The sequence below is a fragment of the Oncorhynchus mykiss genome, chromosome 25 (genome assembly GCF_057628025.1).
Source record: "Oncorhynchus mykiss isolate SJ-2025 chromosome 25, ASM5762802v1, whole genome shotgun sequence".
NCBI classification, from domain to species: Eukaryota; Metazoa; Chordata; class Actinopteri; order Salmoniformes; family Salmonidae; genus Oncorhynchus; species Oncorhynchus mykiss.
The window spans coordinates 9439383-9461072 of record NC_143046.1 but is presented as its reverse complement, the minus strand read 5'-3'; the positions used below and the strand labels follow the sequence as shown (position 1 = coordinate 9461072).

General features: G+C 43.6%; 1 protein-coding gene across 1 annotated transcript; it reads left to right on the top strand.

Moving 5' to 3' along the window:
* The first annotated feature begins 348 nt into the window (after nt 1-348).
* On the top strand, nt 349-21437 carry LOC110504521 (homeobox protein EMX1-like). Its single transcript, XM_021583278.3, has 3 exons — nt 349-1160; nt 18701-18885; nt 20066-21437. The coding sequence occupies exons 1-3, from the start codon at nt 818-820 to the stop codon at nt 20234-20236; spliced, it is 699 nt and encodes a 232-aa protein (XP_021438953.1). The 5' UTR covers nt 349-817; the 3' UTR covers nt 20237-21437.
* The last annotated feature ends 253 nt before the right edge of the window (nt 21438-21690 follow it).

The window sequence follows — 21690 nt, the reverse complement described above, 5'->3', positions numbered from 1 at the left end:
CAGAATCATTTTGTGTGAAAACCTTTTCTATTGTTTTCTATTAGGAGGCTAATTTCCTAGATTTTAGGGACCATTTGGGGGATGACGAGAGGACATAGGGCATAATAAACTTGTTATAATAAGTAATAATTGCTAAATCTTTAATTAACAAGAAAATCCTTCAAATCATGTTTCTTCTGATTTAATATAATATCACTTTGCAACATTGAAAAAAACGCATATCGATAGGCAACTAGTCACAAGAAATTTAAATAAAGCAGAAGCCACTCATTTAGATTTACAAAATGGCTGTTATGCTAGGTTTACACGGTCCTATCTGCGCATGCCCACCACACCTATGTCAGCGACAGTTGAGGGCAGGTATTGAGTCTGACGAGTGACAGGCTCTTTGTCAAAGGCTTAGCCTACTGATCCTGGCTCCTAATGCAGCACAGTCCAACATTTATTTCCAGGAGTGATGAGACTGAGACAAGAGCCAGTCTGTCATAAACACAATCACAGATTAATCAATCTGACGCTGCAGTGGTCTCTAGAACCGAAACTTGATTTTTGTCAGATGGTTAAAGCAGAGAAATCCGGTCGATAACCTACTGAAGACAAGGTTCGGAGAAAGTGAACCGGATCTACAGGAAACCCGCTTCCAGAGGTCCACGGATATAGGCAACACGATTTGCACGCGTGAGGGACTGCGAGTTATGGATTTCCCGGGAACTGTTCTACTACTACTGTTGTGAGGTTTTCTTGTGCATCACCTGTTTTATAACTGTGTCATTGAATATATTATTAGAAATATATCAACTATAGCCTATTCTTGATCATGTACCAACATAGTAAGAAGTGTTTTACCATCGAATCCCTTGTTGGGAAAGACGTGAACTCTTCGACTAACGGGGACGAACCGATCAGACCCACAGCGCTGAGGTTCATGGAATCAATTCACCCGGCGCCCTTTGGGAGTTGTTTCCAGAACTCCGGCAGGACTTTATACGGCAGTCCAGACATGATGTTCCCTGACCCGGGCACACACACAGGGAACTCCGGTCTGCCCCTGCATCCCCTCCAGCTTCCATCGCAGCCTTTCTTCAACCCGCATCAGAGAGACACGTTGAATTTCTACCCGTGGGTTCTTCGAAACAGATATCTCGGTCACAGGTTCCAAGGTAAGCGGAACAAATTCTTAAATTGAATGAATATTACCAAAGTTATTTTCAATAATATCATATGTTTGGGCATATCCTTGCATGATTGATAAAGAAACACGAACTAAATTACAACGACTGTAGGCATCAGAAATGAGAACTCGAGTTGACTGATGGAAGAACTGTCCTTATTGATCCCTGAACAACATGTTGTTAGGGATGGTATTTTAGTCAGGATACAAATCATGTATTAAAAGGGTAAAGCAACAAAAACAGGACCAAAGCAAATGATTAAAACTACTGAAATTTGTTTGGAGATGAAAACGTTTCAACATCCAACTATAGCTTTTACTATTTATATTTTAAGTCTTCTTGCTTTTTTAAAAGTTATGTCTATGCATTATTCGTACATTTCAGAGATTGGATGCATTAAATTAAACGTAAAAACATTGCACCCAGGATTTGCGCCCGCCCGTAGCTTAAAACAACTTTTTTTTAAAAACCTATAACATTTCAGTAGTTTAATTTTGGAACGTTAACATGTTTTAATTCAAGTAGACTATATTGTTTATTTTTATTCATTTAAAATGCAAATCAAAATCATTGCACTTTCTTATAATGTAAGTTCCCAAAAAGTTGTTAGGAGATCAATAGTCTAATACGTTGAATAACAATACCAGGGTCAATTAATTGTGATTTAAATGTGTGAGCTCTATGCAATTATACAAATCAAATAATATAAAATAAGAACAATATTTATCTAACAAATAGGCCTATAATTATTTATTTTTTCCCTTTTGCCTACCCATTCGTTGTAGGTTTTGCATTATTCAGAAAGTTAATTATAAGCAGTGATGGAAAAAGTAACCAATTGTCATATTTGAGTAAGAGTATAGATACCTTAACAGAAAATGACTCAAGTAAAAGTCACCCAGTAAAATACGACTTGAGTAAAAGTCTAAAAGTATTTTGTTTTAAATATATTAAATATGCTTGAGGTATCAAAAGTAAATGTAATTGATAAAATATGCTTAAGTATCAAAAGTAAAAGTATAAATCATTTCACATACCTTCTATTAAGCAAACTAGACGGAACGATTTTCTTGTTTTTTAAATGTACGGATAGCCAGGGGGCACACTCCAACACTCAGACATCATTTACAAACGAAGCATCTGTGTTTAGTGAGTCCGCCAGATCAGAGGCAGTAGGGATGACCAGGGATGTTCTCTTGATACGTCTGTGAATTAGACCGTTTTCCCGTCCTGCAAAGCATTCGAAATGTAACGAGTACTTCTGGGTGTCAGGGAAAATATATTGAGTAAAATGTACATCATTTTCTTTTGGGATGTAGTGAAGTGAAAGTAAAAGTAGTCAAAAATAGAAATAGTAAAGTACAGATACCTCTCCCTAAAAATACTTAAATGGTACTTTTACTTAAGTACTTTACACTACTGATTATAAGGATTTTTGTTTCTCAAATATTTAGATATAATGAACAAATAATTATTTAATATGAAAGTTATTTTAATGAAAAATAACAAAAGACAGGAATATTGTAATATTATTAGTTTATAATAATATTATAGTATTATTACAAATAAAAACAGCAATAATAAACAATAAACAAATAATAATAATAATGCTATTTAATTAAATTTATTTGCTTTGTGTTCTACTTTAGATTTAAAGGCTGCCCATTTCTGATAAGACAATAACTATTTGGAAAATGGACCAGCTTTAGCAACCAAACAAAGCCATGAGAGAAATTGAATATTGGAAAATCTCAATATTCAGTGACCAAAACCTTAAATCATCTCATAAGCTATTTGCAGTACATATATGCAATACAGGGTGAACCTCCTTAATAACTGATGCTGGGTGGTCCTCAAAAAACAAAGCAATTTGTTAAACCAGACAGATCAATAACTTTCAACGCTCACCTCGTTGACTCAGTGGACAGCAGTGGTTAGCCACATCAGGTGTACTCTCAGGTATGTTACACTCTGACCAGTCAGCCCAGGGCCGTATTCACTGTGTCTCAAGAGTATTAGTGCTGATCTAGGATCCTTCTTTTAGATCATTAATGAATAAGATTATGAGGACAAAGGGGGGGGGGGGGGGGGGGATCTGATCCTAGATCAGCACTCCTCCTCTTTACCAGGTAACCTTTAGGGTGTACCTCAGTCAGGTAATCAGTGGGAGTCAGAGGTTGTTGTCACTGTTGCTCAGATCAGGAGCTCAGATAAAGTGTCTTTGTTTACGGACACAGCAGATCCACTCACGGATGGTGTCCAATAACCATGAAAACTAGTGTTTAGACAAGGCTAACTACAGACCGGAGGAGTGAGAGGAGAGGAATAGCCATCATGACTGTCACTTACTGTTAGAGATGGATGGATGGATGGGAGATTGATTTTCTTTCTTACTCCCCCACTTCCTGAGAGGTTGACAGAGAGAGAGAGAGAGAGAGAGAGAGAGAGAGAGAGAGAGAGAGAGAGAGAGGTTGACAGAGAGATAGAGAGAGAGAGAGAGAGAGAGGTTGACAGAGAGGTTGACAGAGAGATAGAGAGAGAGAGGTTGACAGAGAGATAGAGAGAGAGAGAGAGAGAGAGAGGTTGACAGAGAGATAGAGAGGTTGACATTAACATTTAAAATGTCTTTATTCTTTTGGAACTTTTATAAGTGTATTGTTTACAGTTAATTGTTTTTGAATTGAGAGATTGAGGGATAGAGCTAGAGAGAGAGAGAGAGAGAGAGAGCGAGAGAGAGGTTGAGAAAGGTTGAGAGAGAGAGGTTGAGAGAGAGAGATAGAGAGAGGTTGACAGAGAGAGAGAGGGAGGTTGAGAGAGAGAGATTAAGAGAGGTTGAGATAGAGAGACAGAGAGAGAGAGAGAGGTTGAGAGAAGTTGAGAGAGAGGTTTAGAGAGAGAGAGAGAGAGGTTGAGAGAAGTTGAGAGAGAGGTTGAGAGAGATAGAGGTTGAGAGAAGTTGAGGGAGAGATGTTGAGAGAGAGATAGAGAGGTTGGGAGAGAGAGATAGAGAGAGGGAGGGAGAGAGAGAGAGAGAAAGAGAGAGAGAGAGAGGGAGGTTGAGAGAGAGAGGTTGAGAGAGGTTGAGATAGAGAGACAGAGAGAGAGAGAGAGAGAGAGAGAAAGAGAGGTTGAGAGAAGTTGAGAGAGAGGTTGAGAGAGAGAGAGAGAGAGAGGTTGAGAGAAGTTGAGAGAGGCAGAGAGAGAGAGAGAGAGGTTGAGAGAAGTTGAGGGAGAGATGTTGAGAGAGAGAGAGATAGAGAGGTTGGGAGAGAGAGAGGTAGAGAGAGGGAGGGAGAGAGAGAGAGAGAGAAAGGTTGAGAGAAGTTGAGAGAGCGAGAGAGAGGTTGAGAGAAATTGAGAGACAGAGGTTGAGAGAGAGAGAGAGGGAGAGAGAGAGAGGTTGGGAGAGAGAGAGAGAGGTTGAGAGAAGTTGAGAGAGAGATGTTGAGAGAAAGAGAGGGGTTGAGATAGAGACAGAGAGAGAGAGAGAGAGAGAGGTTGAGAACAGCACAATATAAACAGGATCTTAGGTCCTACACATGTGAGCACTTATTTATATTGGGGTGCATTTCAGTGTGTAGCCTTTGGGGTGCATTTCAGTATGTAGCCGTTGGGGTACATTTCAGTATGTAGCCTTTGGGGAACATTTCAGTGTGTAGCCTTTGGGGTGCATTTCAGTGTCTAGCCTTTGGGGTGCATTTCAGTGTGTAGCCTTTGGGGAACATTTCAGTGTGTAGCCTTTGGGGTGCATTTCAGTGTCTAGTCTTTGGGGAACATTTCAGTGTGTAGCCTTTGGGGTGCATTTCAGTGTCTAGCCTTTGGGGTGCATTTCAGTGTGTAGCCGTTGGGGTACATTTCAGTATGTAGCCTTTGGGGAACATTTCAGTGTGTAGCCTTTGGGGTGCATTTCAGTGTGTAGCCTTTGGGGTGCATTTCAGTGTGTAGCCTTTAGGGTGCATTTCAGTGTGTAGCCATTGGGGTACATTTCAGTGTGTTGCCTTTGGGGTACATTTCAGTGTGTAGTCTTTGGGGTGCATTTCAGTGTGTAGCATTTGGGGTGCATTTCAGTGTGTAGCCTTTGGGGTGCATTTCAGTGTGTAGCCTTTGGGGTGTATTTCAGTGCATTTCGGTGTATAGCCTTTGGGGTACATTTCGGTGTATAGCCTTTGGGGTGCATTTCAGTGTGTAGCCTTTGGGGTGCATTTCAGTGTGTATGGGATTGTTATCACCAGGAAGGAAGGCAGACAGTAAAATTCACCCATCTCATGGTCTGATGGTCTGGAGGTTTGCTCTGACACATTGTTTTGTGTTGAATGCCAGGAGACACGTGTTGGAAGTTAACTTATAGGATAACTGCATTGTAAACATTATTTTCCTAACATATTTGATAATTCATAGAATGCTTCTCTTCTTCTTGTCGTTTAGTCCTTTTGTTTATAACCAGACAGAAAAACAAACAATCAATCAATCAACCAACCACAGTCAGATAAAGACCATCCACCCCCCTTATTTACCACCCTCCTCCCCCTTATTTACTACCATCCTCCCCCCTTATTTACCCCCCCTTATTTACCACCATCCTCCCCCATTTACCCCCCCCCTTATTTACCACCCTCCTCCCCTTGCTCCCCCCCCCTTATTTACCACCATCCTCCCCTTGTACCCCCCCCCTTATTTACCCACCATCCTCCCCTTATTCCCACCACTCCCCCTTATTTACTACCATCCTCCCCTTCTTTACCCCCCCCCCCTTATTACCACCCTCCTCCCCCTTGCTCCCCCCTCTCCCACCATCCTCCCCTTATTCCCCACCCCTTGTCCCCACCATCCTCCCCTTATTCCCCACCCCCTTATTTTCCCACCATCCTCCCTTTATTTACAACCCTGCTCCACCATCCTCCCCTTATTTACCACCATCCTCCCCTTATTTACCACCATCCTCCCCCTTATTTACCACCACCCCCCTTATTCCCCGCCATCCTCCCCCTTATTCCCCCCCCCTTATTCCCCACAATCCTCCCCCCTTATTTACTACCATCCTCCCCTTATTCCCCACCATCCTCCCCTTATTTACCACCCTCCTTCCCTTGTCCCCACCATCCTCCCCTTTGCTCCCACCATCCTCCCCTTATTTACCACCATCCTCCCTTGTACCCCCCCCCTTTCTCCCCACCACCCTCCCCTTATTTACTACCATCCTCCCCTTATTTCCACCCCCATCCTCCCCTTATTCCCCACCCTCCTCCCCTTATTTACCACCATCCTCCCCTTATTTACCACCATCCTCCCCCGTATTTCCCACCATCCTCCCCCTTGCTCCCCTCTCCACCATCCTCCCTTTCTCCACCATCCTCCCCCTCCCTCCCGCCCATCCTCCCCTTCCTACCCCCCCTCTCCCACCATCCTCCCCTTACTACCCACCATCCTCCCCTTATTCCCCCACCATCCTCCCCTTGCTCCGTCCCTTATCCACCACCCTCCCTTTATTCCACAACCCCCCCTTATTTTCCACCATCCTCCCCTTGTCCCAACCCCCCCTTGCTCCCCACCATCCTCCCTTCTCCACCATCCTCCCCTTATCCCCACCATCCTCCCCTTTTATTTTACCACCATATTCCCCCTTGTCCCCACCCCCATCCTCCCCTTATTTACCACCACCCTCCCTTTATTTCAACCCCCCTTGTTCCCCACCATCCTCCCTTATTTACCACCACCCTCCCCTTATTTACCCACCATCCTCCCCTTATTACCACCATCCTCCCCCTCTACCACCACCCTCCCCTATTTACCACCATCCTCCCCTTATTACCACCATCCCCCCCTTTCTCCACCATCCTCCCTTATTACCACCATCCTCCCCTTGCTCCCCACCATCCTCCCCCTTATTTACCACCATCCTCCCCCTTGTCCCCACCATCCTCCCCTTATTTACCACCATCCTCCCCCTCTACCACCACCCTCCCCTTCTCCCCACCATCCTCCCCTTATTTACCACCATCCCCCCCTTATTTACCACCATCCTCCCCTTATTTACAACCCCCCCTTGCTCCACCATCCTCCCCTTATTTACAACCCCCCCTTACTACTACCATCCTCCCCCTTATTTACAACCCCCCCCTTATTACCCACCATCCTCCCCTTGCTCCACCATCCTCCCCTTATTTACTACCATCCTCCCCTTATTTACCACCATCCTCCCCTTTATTTACCACCATCCTCCCCCTTATTTACTACCATCCTCCCCTTATTTACCACCATCCTCCCCTTCTCCCCCCCCTTATTTACCACCATCCTCCCCTTTATTTTACCACAACTCCCCCTTGTTCTACCCCATCCTCCCCCTTGCTCCCCCCCCCCTTATTCCCCACCATCCTCCCCCTTATTTACCCCCCCCCCCTTATTTACCACCCTCCTCCCCCTTGTACCCCCCCCCTTATTTACCACCTCCTCCCCCTTATTTGCCCCCTTTGCTCCACCATCCTCCCCCTTATTTCCCCCCCCCCCCCTTATTTACCACCATCCTCCCCCTTATTTACTACCATCCTCCCCTTATTTTTACCACCATCCTCCCCTTATTTTACCACCCTCCTCCCCTTCTTGCTCCACCATCCTCCCCTTATTTCCACCATCCTCCCCTTATTTACCACCATCCTCCCCCCTTGTACCCCCCCCCTATTTACCACCATCCTCCCCTTATTTACTACCATCCTCCCCTTGTTCCACCCCCATCCTCCCCCTTTATTTCCCACCCTCCTCCCCTTATTCCCCACCATCCTCCCCCTTGCTCCACCATCCTCCCCTTCTCCACCATCCTCCCTTTGCTCCACCATCCTCCCCTTATTCCCCACCATCCCCCCCTATTTCCACCATCCTCCCCTTATTTACAACCCCCCCTTATTCCACCATCCTCCCTTGCTCCCCAACCCCCCTTATTGCTCCCATCCTCCCTTTATTTACAACCCCCCCTTATTTACTACCATCCTCCCCTTATTACCACCATCCTCCCCTTATTTACCACCATCCTCCCCTTATTTACCACCATCCTCCCCTTATTACCACCATCCTCCCCCCTTATTTACCACCCCCATCCTCCCCTTATTCCCCACCATCCTCCCCTTTGTCCCACCATCCTCCCCTTTGTCTCCACCCCCATCCTCCCCTTATTTACCACCATCCTCCCCTTTATTACCACCATCCTCCCCTCTCCACCCCCACCCTCCCCTTCCTCCACCATCCTCCCCTTATTTACCACCATCCCCCCTTATTTACCACCATCCTCCCCTTTGCTGCCCACCATCCTCCCCTTATTTACCACCATCCTCCCCTTGCTCCACCATCCTCCCCCTTATTTACCACCATCCTCCCCTTGCTCCACCATCCCCCCTTATTTACCACCATCCTCCCCCTTATTCCCAGACCCCTCTCCCCACCATCCTCCCCTTGTTCCAACCCCCCCTTATTTGCTCCCCATCCTCCCCTTATTTACAACCCCCCCTTATTTACTACCATCCTCCCCTTATTTACCACCATCCTCCCCTTATTTCCCCACCATCCTCCCTTCTGCTCCATCCTCCCCCTTATTTACCACCATCCTCCCCTTATTTACCACCATCCTCCCTTATTTTCTACCATCCTCCCCTTGCTGCCCACCATCCTACCCCTTATTCCCCACCACCCTCCCCTTATTCCCCACCATCCTCCCCTTCTCCACCACCCTCCCTTATTTACCACCATCCTCCCCTTCCCCACCATCCTCCCCTTATTCCCCACCACCCTCCCCTTATTCCCCACCATCCTCCCCCTTTCTCCCCACCATCCTCCCCCCTTGCTCCCCACCATCCTCCCCTCTCCACCACCCTCCCCCTTATTTTCCCACCATCCCCCCCTTATTTCCCCACCATCCTCCCCCTTATTTACCACCATCCTCCCCTTATTTACCACCATCCTCCCCTTATTTACCACCATCCTCCCCTTATTTACCACCATCCTCCCCTTATTTACCACCATCCTCCCTTCTACCCCCCCCCTTATTTACTACCATCCTACCCCTTATTTACCACCATCCCCCCTTATTTTACCACCACCCCCCCCTTATTTACCACCACCCCCCACTTATTTACCACCATCCTCCCCCTTATTTACCACACCCCCCCCTTATTTACCACCATCCTCCCCATCCTCCCCCTTATTTACAACCCCCCCCCTTATTTACCACCATCCTCCCCATCTTCCCCTTATTTACAACACCCCCCTTATTTACCACCATCCTCCCCCTTATTTACAACCCCCCCTTATTTACCACCATCCTCCCCTTTATTTACAACCCCCCCCTTATTTACTACCAACTCTCCCTTATTTACCACCATCCCCCCCCCTTATTTACCACCATCCTCCCCCTTATTTACCACCATCCTCCCCCTTATTTACCACCATCCTCCCCCTTATTTACCACCCTCCTTCCCTCTTATCTATCATCCATCTGACTGCCTCCATATTCATCCATCTAGGGTTAGAATGAGAGATTGGCCCCCACCACTACCCAGTGTGTAGCTTACTGCTGACAAGACCAGTCTTGTTGGTGCCAGGGGACTGGTGTTCCTGGTGATGAACACAGCTCTCTGGCTGGCGCTGCCATCTGCTCCCTGGTAGTCATGTTGGAGGCATGTTCCCCAACCCGCTGAGTACAGGCCAAAGTGTTGAAGGCTCATCCCCTGGAGGGTATTCCCTCTGTGGCTGGGGCTGAGCCACCCTTACAGTTTAGGGTTAGTATTCACAAATAGTCTCAGAGTCGGAGTGTTGATTTAGGATCATGTCACCCAGTACATATTATTATATTTATTATTATCTATAAGGCTAAACTGATCCTAGATCAGCACTATTACTGAGCATTAGTGTTCAGCCTGGTGAGTTATTCCCCCAGTCTCAGTCTTGCCCAGAGGGATTTGAGTGGAGGTGACGCCACTAACGCCATACGACAGATGATGCCAGTCTGACTGTCTATCTGAGTGGCTAAACCACCAGCCAGAATCAGCATGGAAAGAGATCAGGGTGCCTAGTGAGCATCAGGCGACAAGTGGCTAATCTGCCCTTGAATTCCATCCTGCTAGCTAACGCTCAAAGAGCAGGGGGTCTCCAACCTTTTCTAGCATGTCGTGAGCTACACATTTGTTTTCTAGCCATTAAATAGGCACAATTTTCTCTTCTCCTCTGCAACTCTTCCCAAGGTCCTTAGTGTTCCACAGAAAATAGTGCACTATGTTTTCTTGCCAATATACCTGGTAAAATAAGGGATAATAAACAACTCTAAGGTGGGCCCTATAAAATCTGTGTTTTTTTTCACTGATTCTGCTTTACATTTTCACAAATTCTGTTTCTCAGTGAAAATGTTCCTGGTTTTTGATTACTATTGTTTTTCACTCTCAAAATTACAATTGTTCATAGAGAAACAACGAAATTGGATGTTCTGAGTCCATGTCAATGGTGAAATCACATCAGAAGACCATTTTTTAGGCCCTGAACAACACATTAGGATTTATGAGTGTAATTCCCCTTTAATTGCGCGTCTGGCTCTTTAATTGCGCATCTAGCGAGTGAGGAATGTGCGATATAATTTGCCGGTAATTTTGTCGGTCGAGTGATGGTTCTAATGCCAAAGTTAGCAAATAACAAAATAATAGATACAAATGCTGTACTTACTCGTGATATACTTCTGCCAGGTAAGACTACATTGCAGTTAACATTTAATTGTGACCGTTTTGGGGAAATTATTTCTGTTATCCCACTAGATGGTTATCACATTAAATGGCCACACACGGAGTGATAGACAAACGCGCACACGACACGGACCGACAGGGGTAATATTGCTGGAAATTAATTGGCAGATATTTTTTTTTTTTTAAGCCAATAGTGGTTAACCAGGGGTGGGATAATGTCAATCTTGCGTCAATTAGATAGTATCTGGGAGCTTGCACCGTCTGATGCTTGTGAGATTTGTTAATGACAGTTTGCAGTGAAAATGACATTTACTTTCAGAATTGTTTGGCGAGCTACTCATAGGTGGGTGGTGAGCTACTGGAGACCCCTGACAGACTGACCAGGTGAACACTTATTGATGTCACTTGTTAAATCCACTTCAATCCGTGTAGATGAAGGAGAGGAGACAGGGTAAAGAAGGATTTTTCAAGCTTGTTTAGACAATTGAGACGTGGATTGTGTACCTGTGCCATTCAGAGGGTGACTGGGCAAGACAAAATATTGAAGTACGTTTGAACAGGGTATGGTAGTAGGAGCCTGGCGCACCAGTTTGTATCAAGAACTGCAACGCTGCTGGGTTTTCCTGCTCAACAGTTTCCTTTGTGTATCAAGAATGGTTCACCACCCAAAGGACATCCAGCCAATTTAACACAACTGTGGGAAGCATTTAAGTTAATATGGGCCAGCATCCCTGTGGAACGCTTTCTACACCTTGTAGAGTCCATGCCATGAGGAATTGAGGCTGGTTCTCTGGACATAAGGGGAGGGGTGCAACTCGATAGGATGGTGTTCTTAATGTTTTGTTCACTCAGTGTATATTAATCTGTGCATGGGGGGGAAACATTGTTTTGAGTAGAAGGTGTAGTCACTTTTTTTTGTCTTGTAAAAAGCCACCAATACCAATACAAGCTGAGGAAACCTACTATTAGCTGCTATTACCATTTGCTATGTTGTTGTCTTAGGTTTCTCTTTATGTAGTGTTGTGTTGTCTCTCTTGTCGTGATGTGTGTTTTTTAGTCCTATATTTCTTTATTTAATTTTTGTATTTTTAATCCCAACCCCTGTCCCCCTTCAGGAGGCCTTTTGCCTTTTGGTTGGCCGTCATTTTAAATAAGAATTTGTTCTCAACTGACTTGACTAGTTTAAATAAAATAATAAGAAAGACTGCTTTTAGAATAACTGGAGTTGATTTCGGACTCTATCAAACTCTTCAAAACCTCCTTCATGTGTAACTCAGTACCGTTGTCTGTGAGTAGTGCAGCAGGTCATATCAGACCTGCTAGTGAAGATATGACCATAAGCACAAATGTTATGCTAGGGAAGAAATGCATGGTTGTTTCCACAGACAGGGCTTTCATTTAACTCATTTAACTGTCTGTAGAAGAGAGCATCAGGCCAGTTTCTAACTAGGTTTATATTAGCGTGACGTTATCATTTAAAGAAAATAATAGTCGACATAATGTTTCAGCATAGCAATATCACAACAAGGTATTTCCATAGTACATTTAGTCCAATATTCAGTACCCCTTTAGGTCGCTTTCAAAGCTTGTGTACCATAGCAGCAGGGTGACCTAGTGGTTAGAGTGTTGGACTAGTAACCGGAAGGTTCAAACCCCCGAGCTGACAAGGTTCAAATCTGTTGTTCTGCCCCTGAACAAGGCAGTTAACCCACTGTTCCTAGGCCGTCATTGAAAATAAGAATTTGTTCTTAACTGACTTGCCTAGTAAAATAAATAGCATCGGTATTTGCCAATCCAAGGTCACGGTCAGTTTTGACGGCTTCTCTGTATCTGTCTCCTTTCATAGATGCTTCATCTTCGGTCCATGTTTTGCATGTGAACGAATGTGGCTGGACACTGTAGCCCTGCTGTCGATGATTTAATTCATTTGGTTTGACAGACTCCTCGCAGCTTTCGGTGCATCCCACACACAGTCCCTCAACTGCCGAGCTGTAACCGATTTTTGCGTACGCGTGTTTGAGGTTATATTTGTGCTGCAAGGTTCTTTTCAAGCCAGGCACAACCTTTTCATGTGGCGGTCAAATCATTTATTGATGGATTTGCTTATGTAAAAATATTGAAGTTTTTTTTATATATGTGTCATTTTAATAAACGAACCCTAATCCTGGGAGGGCAGATGTTGGGCCTGTGGCGAGAAGAAAGTCATGTACACAATGAAACTGAACGACAAGGACATTTTACTATTGCCCTGTGTTGAATGAAGTCGGGTATGTTCATACGATTCAATTTGTTTAATTGCACAACACTTCGTCTTCACAACAATAGTTTTTTTTTGCATTTTCCCAGCCCGAGATATTTACGTGTGATGTCATATGAGGCGTTACTGAACACTTAGGTTTCATGCTCAGCGTTGAATACACTAAAGGCCCTACATGTATACAAATGAGCTTAATGTCACAATATAGAGAGGTGAAGTCCCTGAACTGCTCTACAAATGGTCAAATACCCCTCTTGTTCTGAATGAACCTGCCATCCATAACTTATGAATGAAATAACAGGAATCAGTATTGAAACTAGACAATCTAGTTCTGGAGGTTTTTATTGAGTCTAGCCTAAGAGAAGTGTTCACAAAGCTTTATGGAATAAATCACTTTGAATTACAGTACTATTGAAACGCAATACATGTGATTCATGTCTTTGTTCCTTTTTTCCCAACGAAGCAATGTCCTAATTAAAGTATCTTATTTTGAAACACTTTGATCTGAATAGCAAAGATACGTTTCTCTCACAATACACATATGCTTATACGGGCCCTCTGTGCGTTTTCGATGGGCCGTGACCAATGTTCTCTCAACAACAACGAAAATCCCGGCACTGAGCAAATTTAAGGTCTGCTGAGCGGAAACTTGAATGTTGTGAAAATTCTGTGCAACTTTCCGAGCACATTTACTGTGAACACTGAGGCTGTACCCACTTTAAGTTAGTGTTAACAGTGGTCAGGTGGTCACTGTGGCTATTTGATTATAATGTAGGCCTACCAGAGTGACCTACCATCAAAAACAATGGAGAAAATGCATCCCATAACATTTTAACATGGAATTAGCTGTTCTATCATTCAGCCTACAGGAGCAGCAATGTGTGGTTTTCAATGTAGGTCTACATCACATATCATTTTAACATGGAATTAGCTGTTCTATCATTCAGCCTACAGGAGCAGCAATGTGTGGTTTTCAATGTAGGCCTAAATTCCATCAGACTTCTGAAAAAACACACATGGCTCGACATTAACCTGTTTATCCACTTGTCCTTCAGACAAGGAGGTGACTGAAAATGTTGTGTTGTTTGATGGAAGAAACCACTTTACAAAATAAAATGCATCATTATTCCCACACCATTATTACAGAGAATCAGACACATTATGCTACCCTCTGCCTATTGGCTACTTAGCTTATTCAAGCCCGTCTCAAAATACAACACTGCCCCTTTAAGACAAAAAAGCTTTTTACCTGACTGGCTTTTCAAAGATGTCTAGAAATGCAACCACTCCCCCATTGCTGACTACAAATGATCTGTAACTGGGCTAGTAACTCACTAACCAGCAAAGGATATGAACAGAATGTGCACACATGGCTACATGCAGCTCTCCCTTTGATCTCAAAACAAGCACATCTACTCAGAACCGCTCATGCTGTTAACACAGTCCAGTTCAAAAGTAAATGGCACAGATCCATATATGGCAATGGGCTATTTGCATATAGGCCTACTATAGCTCTGATTGGTTATGCCGTACCTATCTGTGTACAGTACAGGCTGAGTCATGTGTGTCACTGCAATAAAATCCTTCTCCGATGCGTTCTGCCCACAACAAAATCTCTTGCATAGTTAGTTTTTGTTTCAGTATGTTGCGTTGAATTTGATCACAATTGCCACAGTAAAGGGAAACGTTGATAGTGTTAACTACGGAGGAAAACTCTAGAAAGTTGAGTGAAGTTTAATCTCGTGCTTCTCTCTGTAGGCTGAAATTTAGTCTGCCTGTAGTCCCAGGGGGAGCTGTTAGAGGGAAGATTGGTCATGACCATGATAAATCAGGGAGGTGTTTCTTTATTCAAGTGTATGTGTGTGTGTGTGTGGGGGGGGGGGGGGGGGGGGGGGAACCAATAGGCTCGTTGTTGAAAGTCCCAGTTCCTTTATCTGTCGTTTCCTAAATGTGATGACATTCAAACGTGATGTGTAATGCATACAGTATATCATCTCCTTAATGATAAATCTGTCTACATAATAGAACAAGCATGTGGAATGAGGTGTGGTGGCATTGTGAAATGGAGGATGATATCACAACCTAACATTAGTAACTTTTACATGTACATGAATCAATTACTCACGTTATGGGAAAGTGTCATGAATGATGAGTTACAGTGCCTTGCGAAAGTATTCGGCCATCTTGAACTTTGCGACCTTTTGCCACATTTCAGGCTTCAAACATAAAGATAAAACTGTATTTTTTTGTGAAGAATCAACAACAAGTGGGACACAATCATGAAGTCGAACGACATTTATTGTATATTTCAAACTTTTTTAACAAATCAAAAACTGAAAAATTGGGCGTGCAAAATTATTCAGCCCCCTTAAGTTAATACTTTGTAGCGCCACCTTTTGCTGAGATTACAGCTGTAAGTCGCTTGGGGTATGTCTTTATCAGTTTTGCACATCGAGAGACTGACATTTTTTCCCATTCCTCCTTGCAAAACAGCTCGAGCTCAATGAGGTTGGATGGAGAGCATTTGTGAACAGCAGTTTTCAGTTCTTTCCACAGATTCTTGATTGGATTCAGGTCTGGACTTTGACTTGGCCATTCTAACACCTGGATATGTTTATTTTTGAACCATTCCATTGTAGATTTTGCTTTATGTTTTGGATCATTGTCTTGTTGGAAGACAAATCTCCGTCCCAGTCTCAGGTCTTTTGCAGACTCCATCAGGTTTTCTTCCAGAATGGTCCTGTATTTGGCTCCATCCATCTTCCCATCAATTTTAACCATCTTCCCTGTCCCTGCTGAAGAAAAGTAGGCCCAAACCATGATGCTGCCACCACCATGTTTGACAGTGGGGATGGTGTGTTCAACTGTGTTGCTTTTACGCCAAACATAACGTTTTGCATTGTTGCCAAAAAGTTCAATTTTGGTTTCATCTGACCAGAGCACCTTCTTCCACATGTTTGGTGTGTCTCCCAGGTGGCTTGTGGCAAACTTTAAACAACACTTTTTATGGATATCTTTAAGAAATGGCTTTCTTCTTGCCACTCTTCCATAAAGGCCAGATTTGTGCAATATACGACTGATTGTTGTCCTATGGACAGAGTCTCCCACCTCAGCTGTAGATCTCTGCAGTTCATCCAGAGTGATCATGGGCCCCTTGGCTGCATCTCTGATCAGTCTTCTCCTTGTATGAGCTGAAAGTTTAGAGGGACGGCCAGGTCTTGGTAGATTTGCAGTGGTCTGATACTCCTTCCATTTCAATATTATCGCTTGCACAGTGCTCCTTGGGATGTTTAAAGCTTGGGAAATATTTTTGTATCCAAATCCGGCTTTAAACTTCTTCACAACAGTATCTCGGACCTGCCTGGTGTGTTCCTTGTTCTTCATGATGCTCTCTGCGCTTTTAACGGACCTCTGAGACTATCACAGTGCAGGTGCATTTATACGGAGACTTGATTACACACAGGTGGATTGTATTTATCATCATTAGTCATTTAGGTCAACATTGGATCATTCAGAGATCCTCACTGAACTTCTGGAGAGAGTTTGCTGCACTGAAAGTAAAGGGGCTGAATAATTTTGCACGCCCAATTTTTCAGTTTTTGATTTGTTAAAAAAGTTTGAAATATCCAATAAATGTCGTTCCACTTCATGATTGTGTCCCACTTGTTGTTGATTCTTCACAAAAACATACAGTTTTATATCTTTATGTTTGAAGCTTGAAATGTGGCAAAAGGTCGCAAAGTTCAAGGGGGCCGAATACTTTCGCAAGGCACTGTAAGTGAAGTAACCCATCGGGGCACATTGATATGGCTGATACTGGCCTAGAGAGCAGCATGCAATGTGTTTCAACACTGATGCCCTCCTTAGCAACATGCACGACATATCAACACTGATGCCCTCCTTAGCAACATGCACTACGTATCAACACTGATGCCCTCCTTAGCAGCATGCCTACATATCAACACTGATGCCCTCCTTAGCAACATGCACTACGTATCAACACTGATGCCCTCCTTAGCAGCATGCACTACATATCAACACTGATGCCCTCCTTAGCAACATGCACTACGTATCAACACTGATGTCCTCCTTAGCAACATGCACTACGTATCAACACTGATGCCCTCCTTAGCAACATGCACTACGTATCAACACTGATGCCCTCCTTAGCAGCATGCACTACATATCAACACTGATGCCCTCCTTAGCAGCATGCACTACGTATCAACACTGATGCCCTCCTTAGCAACATGCACTACATATCAACACTGATGCCCTCCTTAGCAGCATGCACTACGTATCAACACTGATGCCCTCCTTAGCAACATGCACTACGTATCAAAACTGATGCCCTCCTTAGCAGCATGCACTACGTATCAACACTGATGCCCTCCTTAGCAGCATGCACTACGTATCAACACTGATGTCCTCCTTAGCAGCATGCACTACGTATCAACCCTCCTTAGCAACATGCACTACGTATCAACACTGATGTCCTCCTTAGCAGCATGCACTACGTATCAACCCTCCTTAGCAAAATGCACTACGTATCAACACTGATGCCCTCCTTAGCAACATGCACTACATATCAACACTGATGTCCTCCTTAGCAACATGCACTACGTATCAACACTGATGCCCTCCTTAGCAACATGCACTACATATCAACACTGATGTCCTCCTTAGCAACATGCACTACATATCAACACTGATGTCCTCCTTAGCAACATGCACTACGTATCAACACTGATGCCCTCCTTAGCAACATGCACTACGTATCAACACTGATGCCCTCCTTAGCAGCATGCACTACGTATCAACCCTCCTTAGCAACATGCACTACGTATCAACACTGATGCCCTCCTTAGCAGCATGCACTACATATCAACACTGATGCCCTCCTTAGCAGCATGCACTACGTATCAACACTGATGCCCTCCTTAGCAGCATGCACTACGTATCAACACTGATGTCCTCCTTAGCAGCATGCACTACGTATCAACCCTCCTTAGCAAAATGCACTACGTATCAACACTGATGCCCTCCTTAGCAACATGCACTACATATCAACACTGATGTCCTCCATAGCAACATGCACTACGTATCAACACTGATGCCCTCCTTAGCAACATGCACTACATATCAACACTGATGTCCTCCTTAGCAACATGCACTACGTATCAACACTGATGCCCTCCTTAGCAACATGCACTACGTATCAACACTGAAGTCCTCCTGTTCTGTTCCAGGGTAGACTAATGGTCACCTATTGTCCAAATAAAACACATACTTTAGGCTTATACGCTGTTTGATCAGCTGTTTGCTTTGCCCTCTTTTTGAGGTGTATTTGGACCAGCTATTAATCACAAAACAACACCTTAGCCTACGAATAAAAACACTTAGTAAAAACCATTAGTATCAGTTTGCTGAGTTGTACAACAGTTAGTATACTCTAGCTTATCTCTGTGCACATACAACAAGAGCTGCTACGGTGTCATTCCTGTCTGTCAACCCTAAGTCTAACCCTCCACTTCCTCTCCCTCCTCTCCTCTCTCCAGGTGAGGACAGCAGCCCAGAGAACCTGCTCCTTCATGGGCCTTTCTCCCGCAAGCCGAAGCGCATCCGGACAGCCTTCTCCCCCTCACAGCTCCTCAGGCTGGAGAGGGCCTTTGAGAAGAACCACTATGTGGTAGGAGCAGAACGGAAGCAGCTCGCCAGCGGCCTCTGCCTCACCGAGACACAGGTGAGTGTGAGGGGGGGGCACAGCGATCTTGAACGCACCCGTAACATGGTTTTTAACGCACTCTAAACCCCTAGGGGTTAAAAGCCAATTTATGCTTGATCTGAAAATGTGGTTGAAGGCTCTGTATGGAGGGTGTGACGTACTTACGGAGCCACGAGGCTTGCGGAGGCCAGATTGAGCTCCGTACCGCATCACCGTGCGCCTCCCAATTTTTTAAAACAATGCAAAGGGCTCTGTATACCTCCGCATTGACATGATTGCTTGACCGTAGGTGAGGGCGGGAGGTCCTGTATAAACACAAAAACTCAATCCCTTGACAACATCCTTCACAACAGCTCTGCCCTGACTTCAGAGGCCGTTTCACAGTAAATGCTGTACGGACACTGCAGATGTCGGATTTTTACCATGCAGAGCCGTTTAAGGCATGGCTGCATTCCAGAGCACTGAAACGGATATGAGTAGGCTCTTAGTCAGAACCCCACAACACCCTCTCAATCAACGTATAGCAAAACCAGGTTTCTCCACCACAAGTTGTTTGTCCTACAGTAGTTATGGGGATGGGCATGGTGATGCCAATAAATCATGTAGTTCATTTCACAATGATTATTTATGACCTGATTTCTCTAATCACAACAGAAACACACTGCTGATAAACAGCAATTCAGGCTTTTTCGCAATCCTCTCATGCAATATATCATGCATTGGGAATACAGTATTGCGATGTGCTGAACTTTTAATTTCAAAAAGTATTAGGCCAATAATTGAATCAAGCTTGTAAATAGGATATAAAAATGACAACCAGACAATGCCTGAAAAAATAATGTAAAAATATTATGCTCTTTGCACGGCAAAAAAGCTGTAAAGAACGACAGTATGTGAAGCCTTAGGCAGGCAATGTTTGGCAGTGTTATAGAAAGAAAATGGAAGCAGTAACACCCTGTGAAATATTGTCTTGGCAAAATCATTGTTGCTATGACACTTTGAAAAAAATGCTTTGCTTAAAAATCATAGGGCAAAGGTCAATTTACTGAAGAAAATGTGTGTGTTCGCTTCAGCTGTCTCAAAGTATTTCATGGAGGTGGAAGAAGGAGTTGTAGTCGTTTTTACAGCAAGCGCACTTCTATATTTTACCATTTGTTTCTTCCAGTGCTAAACTTGACGTCTCTACTTTCTCTCCCAGGTAAAGGTTTGGTTCCAGAACAGGAGGACGAAGCACAAGAGACAGAAGCTGGAGGAAGAGTCACCTGAGTCACAGCAGAAGAGGAAAGGAAGCCAGCACGTCAGCCGCTGGAGGGTGGCTACGCACCAAGGCAGTAGCCTCGAGGACATCGATGTCATCTCGGAGGACTGACGTACGTCGTTGTCACCTTGATTGAACCGTCATAAATCATTCAACAGGAACGCACGCTGACCGACTGCTGACTGACTTGTGTCTGAATATGAGCAGTCTGTGTGCTCCTCTGAACACCTGATTTGACCTTTGATACCACCTGTTGTTAAATCAAACAGATGAAACAACTTTAATGAAAACAATCAGAATGACTTCTCCATGTTGGACAGAAGTACTCTTGTTTGATCGTTAAAGAGACAGATCTGACATTTTGTAGCTGAAGGGTTTTTGACCCTAGTTTATCACGTTATTACACAGCTGCGGCTGCTGTAAACGTGGTGGACATCTGCATTTGGTCTGTGTTGCTTGCCGTAGTAGCACAAACTACTGAAGAGAGACCGTTTGACTTGGAGGAATTGTTCAGTACAGTTGGTTACTCTATTGTCTAACTATCCTTACTCACATTTAACAAAACATCATTATTGTTTTAGCGTTTTCAGTTTGTTGATGTGTATTTGTACAATGCTCAATATGCACAATATGTTTGTGGTAAAATAAAATAAGCCATTGGTATGATAGCTATAGAGGAACCACCTTAGAACCTGCTGATTCTGTTTAGGATTTTTTTTATTTTTTATTATAGTCTTTAGACCAGTCCCACTGAAAAGTAGGTAACCACCACTACAGACAATAAATCATACCGATGCCATGTTACCCTGAGATATGTTTTTCGATTCTCACATTGGAATAGTTTGGACAATTTAAATTGTAAGTATTTATGCAAATCTAAAAAACGGTATTCTATGCATCGTTTGTCCTTGTTTTATTTCCTCTGGATTTAAAAAGGCTGTTTTTGTCGAGTTTGTTACTTACTTTAAATTCATTCCACGTTTGCTTTTGCCTTTGACAAAATATTTGATAAATTATATTGAGACCATGTAGAATGTACAGTGCAGGCACATTACAACTTGTCCACTAGAATGACAAGAAAAACAAATGTTCCTCATTACTACATTTATTTCAGCAACATTACCATTCCTGAGATATAATGTTATGTAGCACTTCGTAGTGGAATATACATTTGCATTTGTTTTAAATAGATTAGAAATAATGCACTGTAAGTAGGAATCTTTCTTTGAACCTATTTCTCCGGAGAGTGAACGTTTTTTTGTACTTTCTGTGTGTGGTCAGATGACTTTGGAAAATAAAAAACATCAACCAATATTTTATTATGTGCGAGTATGTCTAAGCGTTCATTTTCTAACCTATTTTCAACATCCTATAATTGTCGACATGTCATCACTTCAAACTACAAACACATGTCGGTTAAATGACACAGAACTTGAAAAGTAATTTGATACACGACGATTTGTTCTTTGGTCTACACCTTTGTAGAACAGATAGTAATATATTAGCTACACGTCAAGGCATCAGCGTATATTTGTTAAATTAATTAAATATACATTTTAAATAGG

Excerpts from the sequence above, each read along its gene's own strand:
- LOC110504521 (XM_021583278.3), top strand. The coding sequence starts at position 818 with ATGTACCAACATAGTAAGAAGTGTTTTACCATCGAATCCCTTGTTGGG. Across the intron at positions 1,161-18,700 it reads TCTCGGTCACAGGTTCCAAG|GTGAGGACAGCAGCCCAGAG; the intron begins GTAAGCGGAACA and ends TCCTCTCTCCAG. Across the intron at positions 18,886-20,065 it reads TCTGCCTCACCGAGACACAG|GTAAAGGTTTGGTTCCAGAA; the intron begins GTGAGTGTGAGG and ends TTTCTCTCCCAG.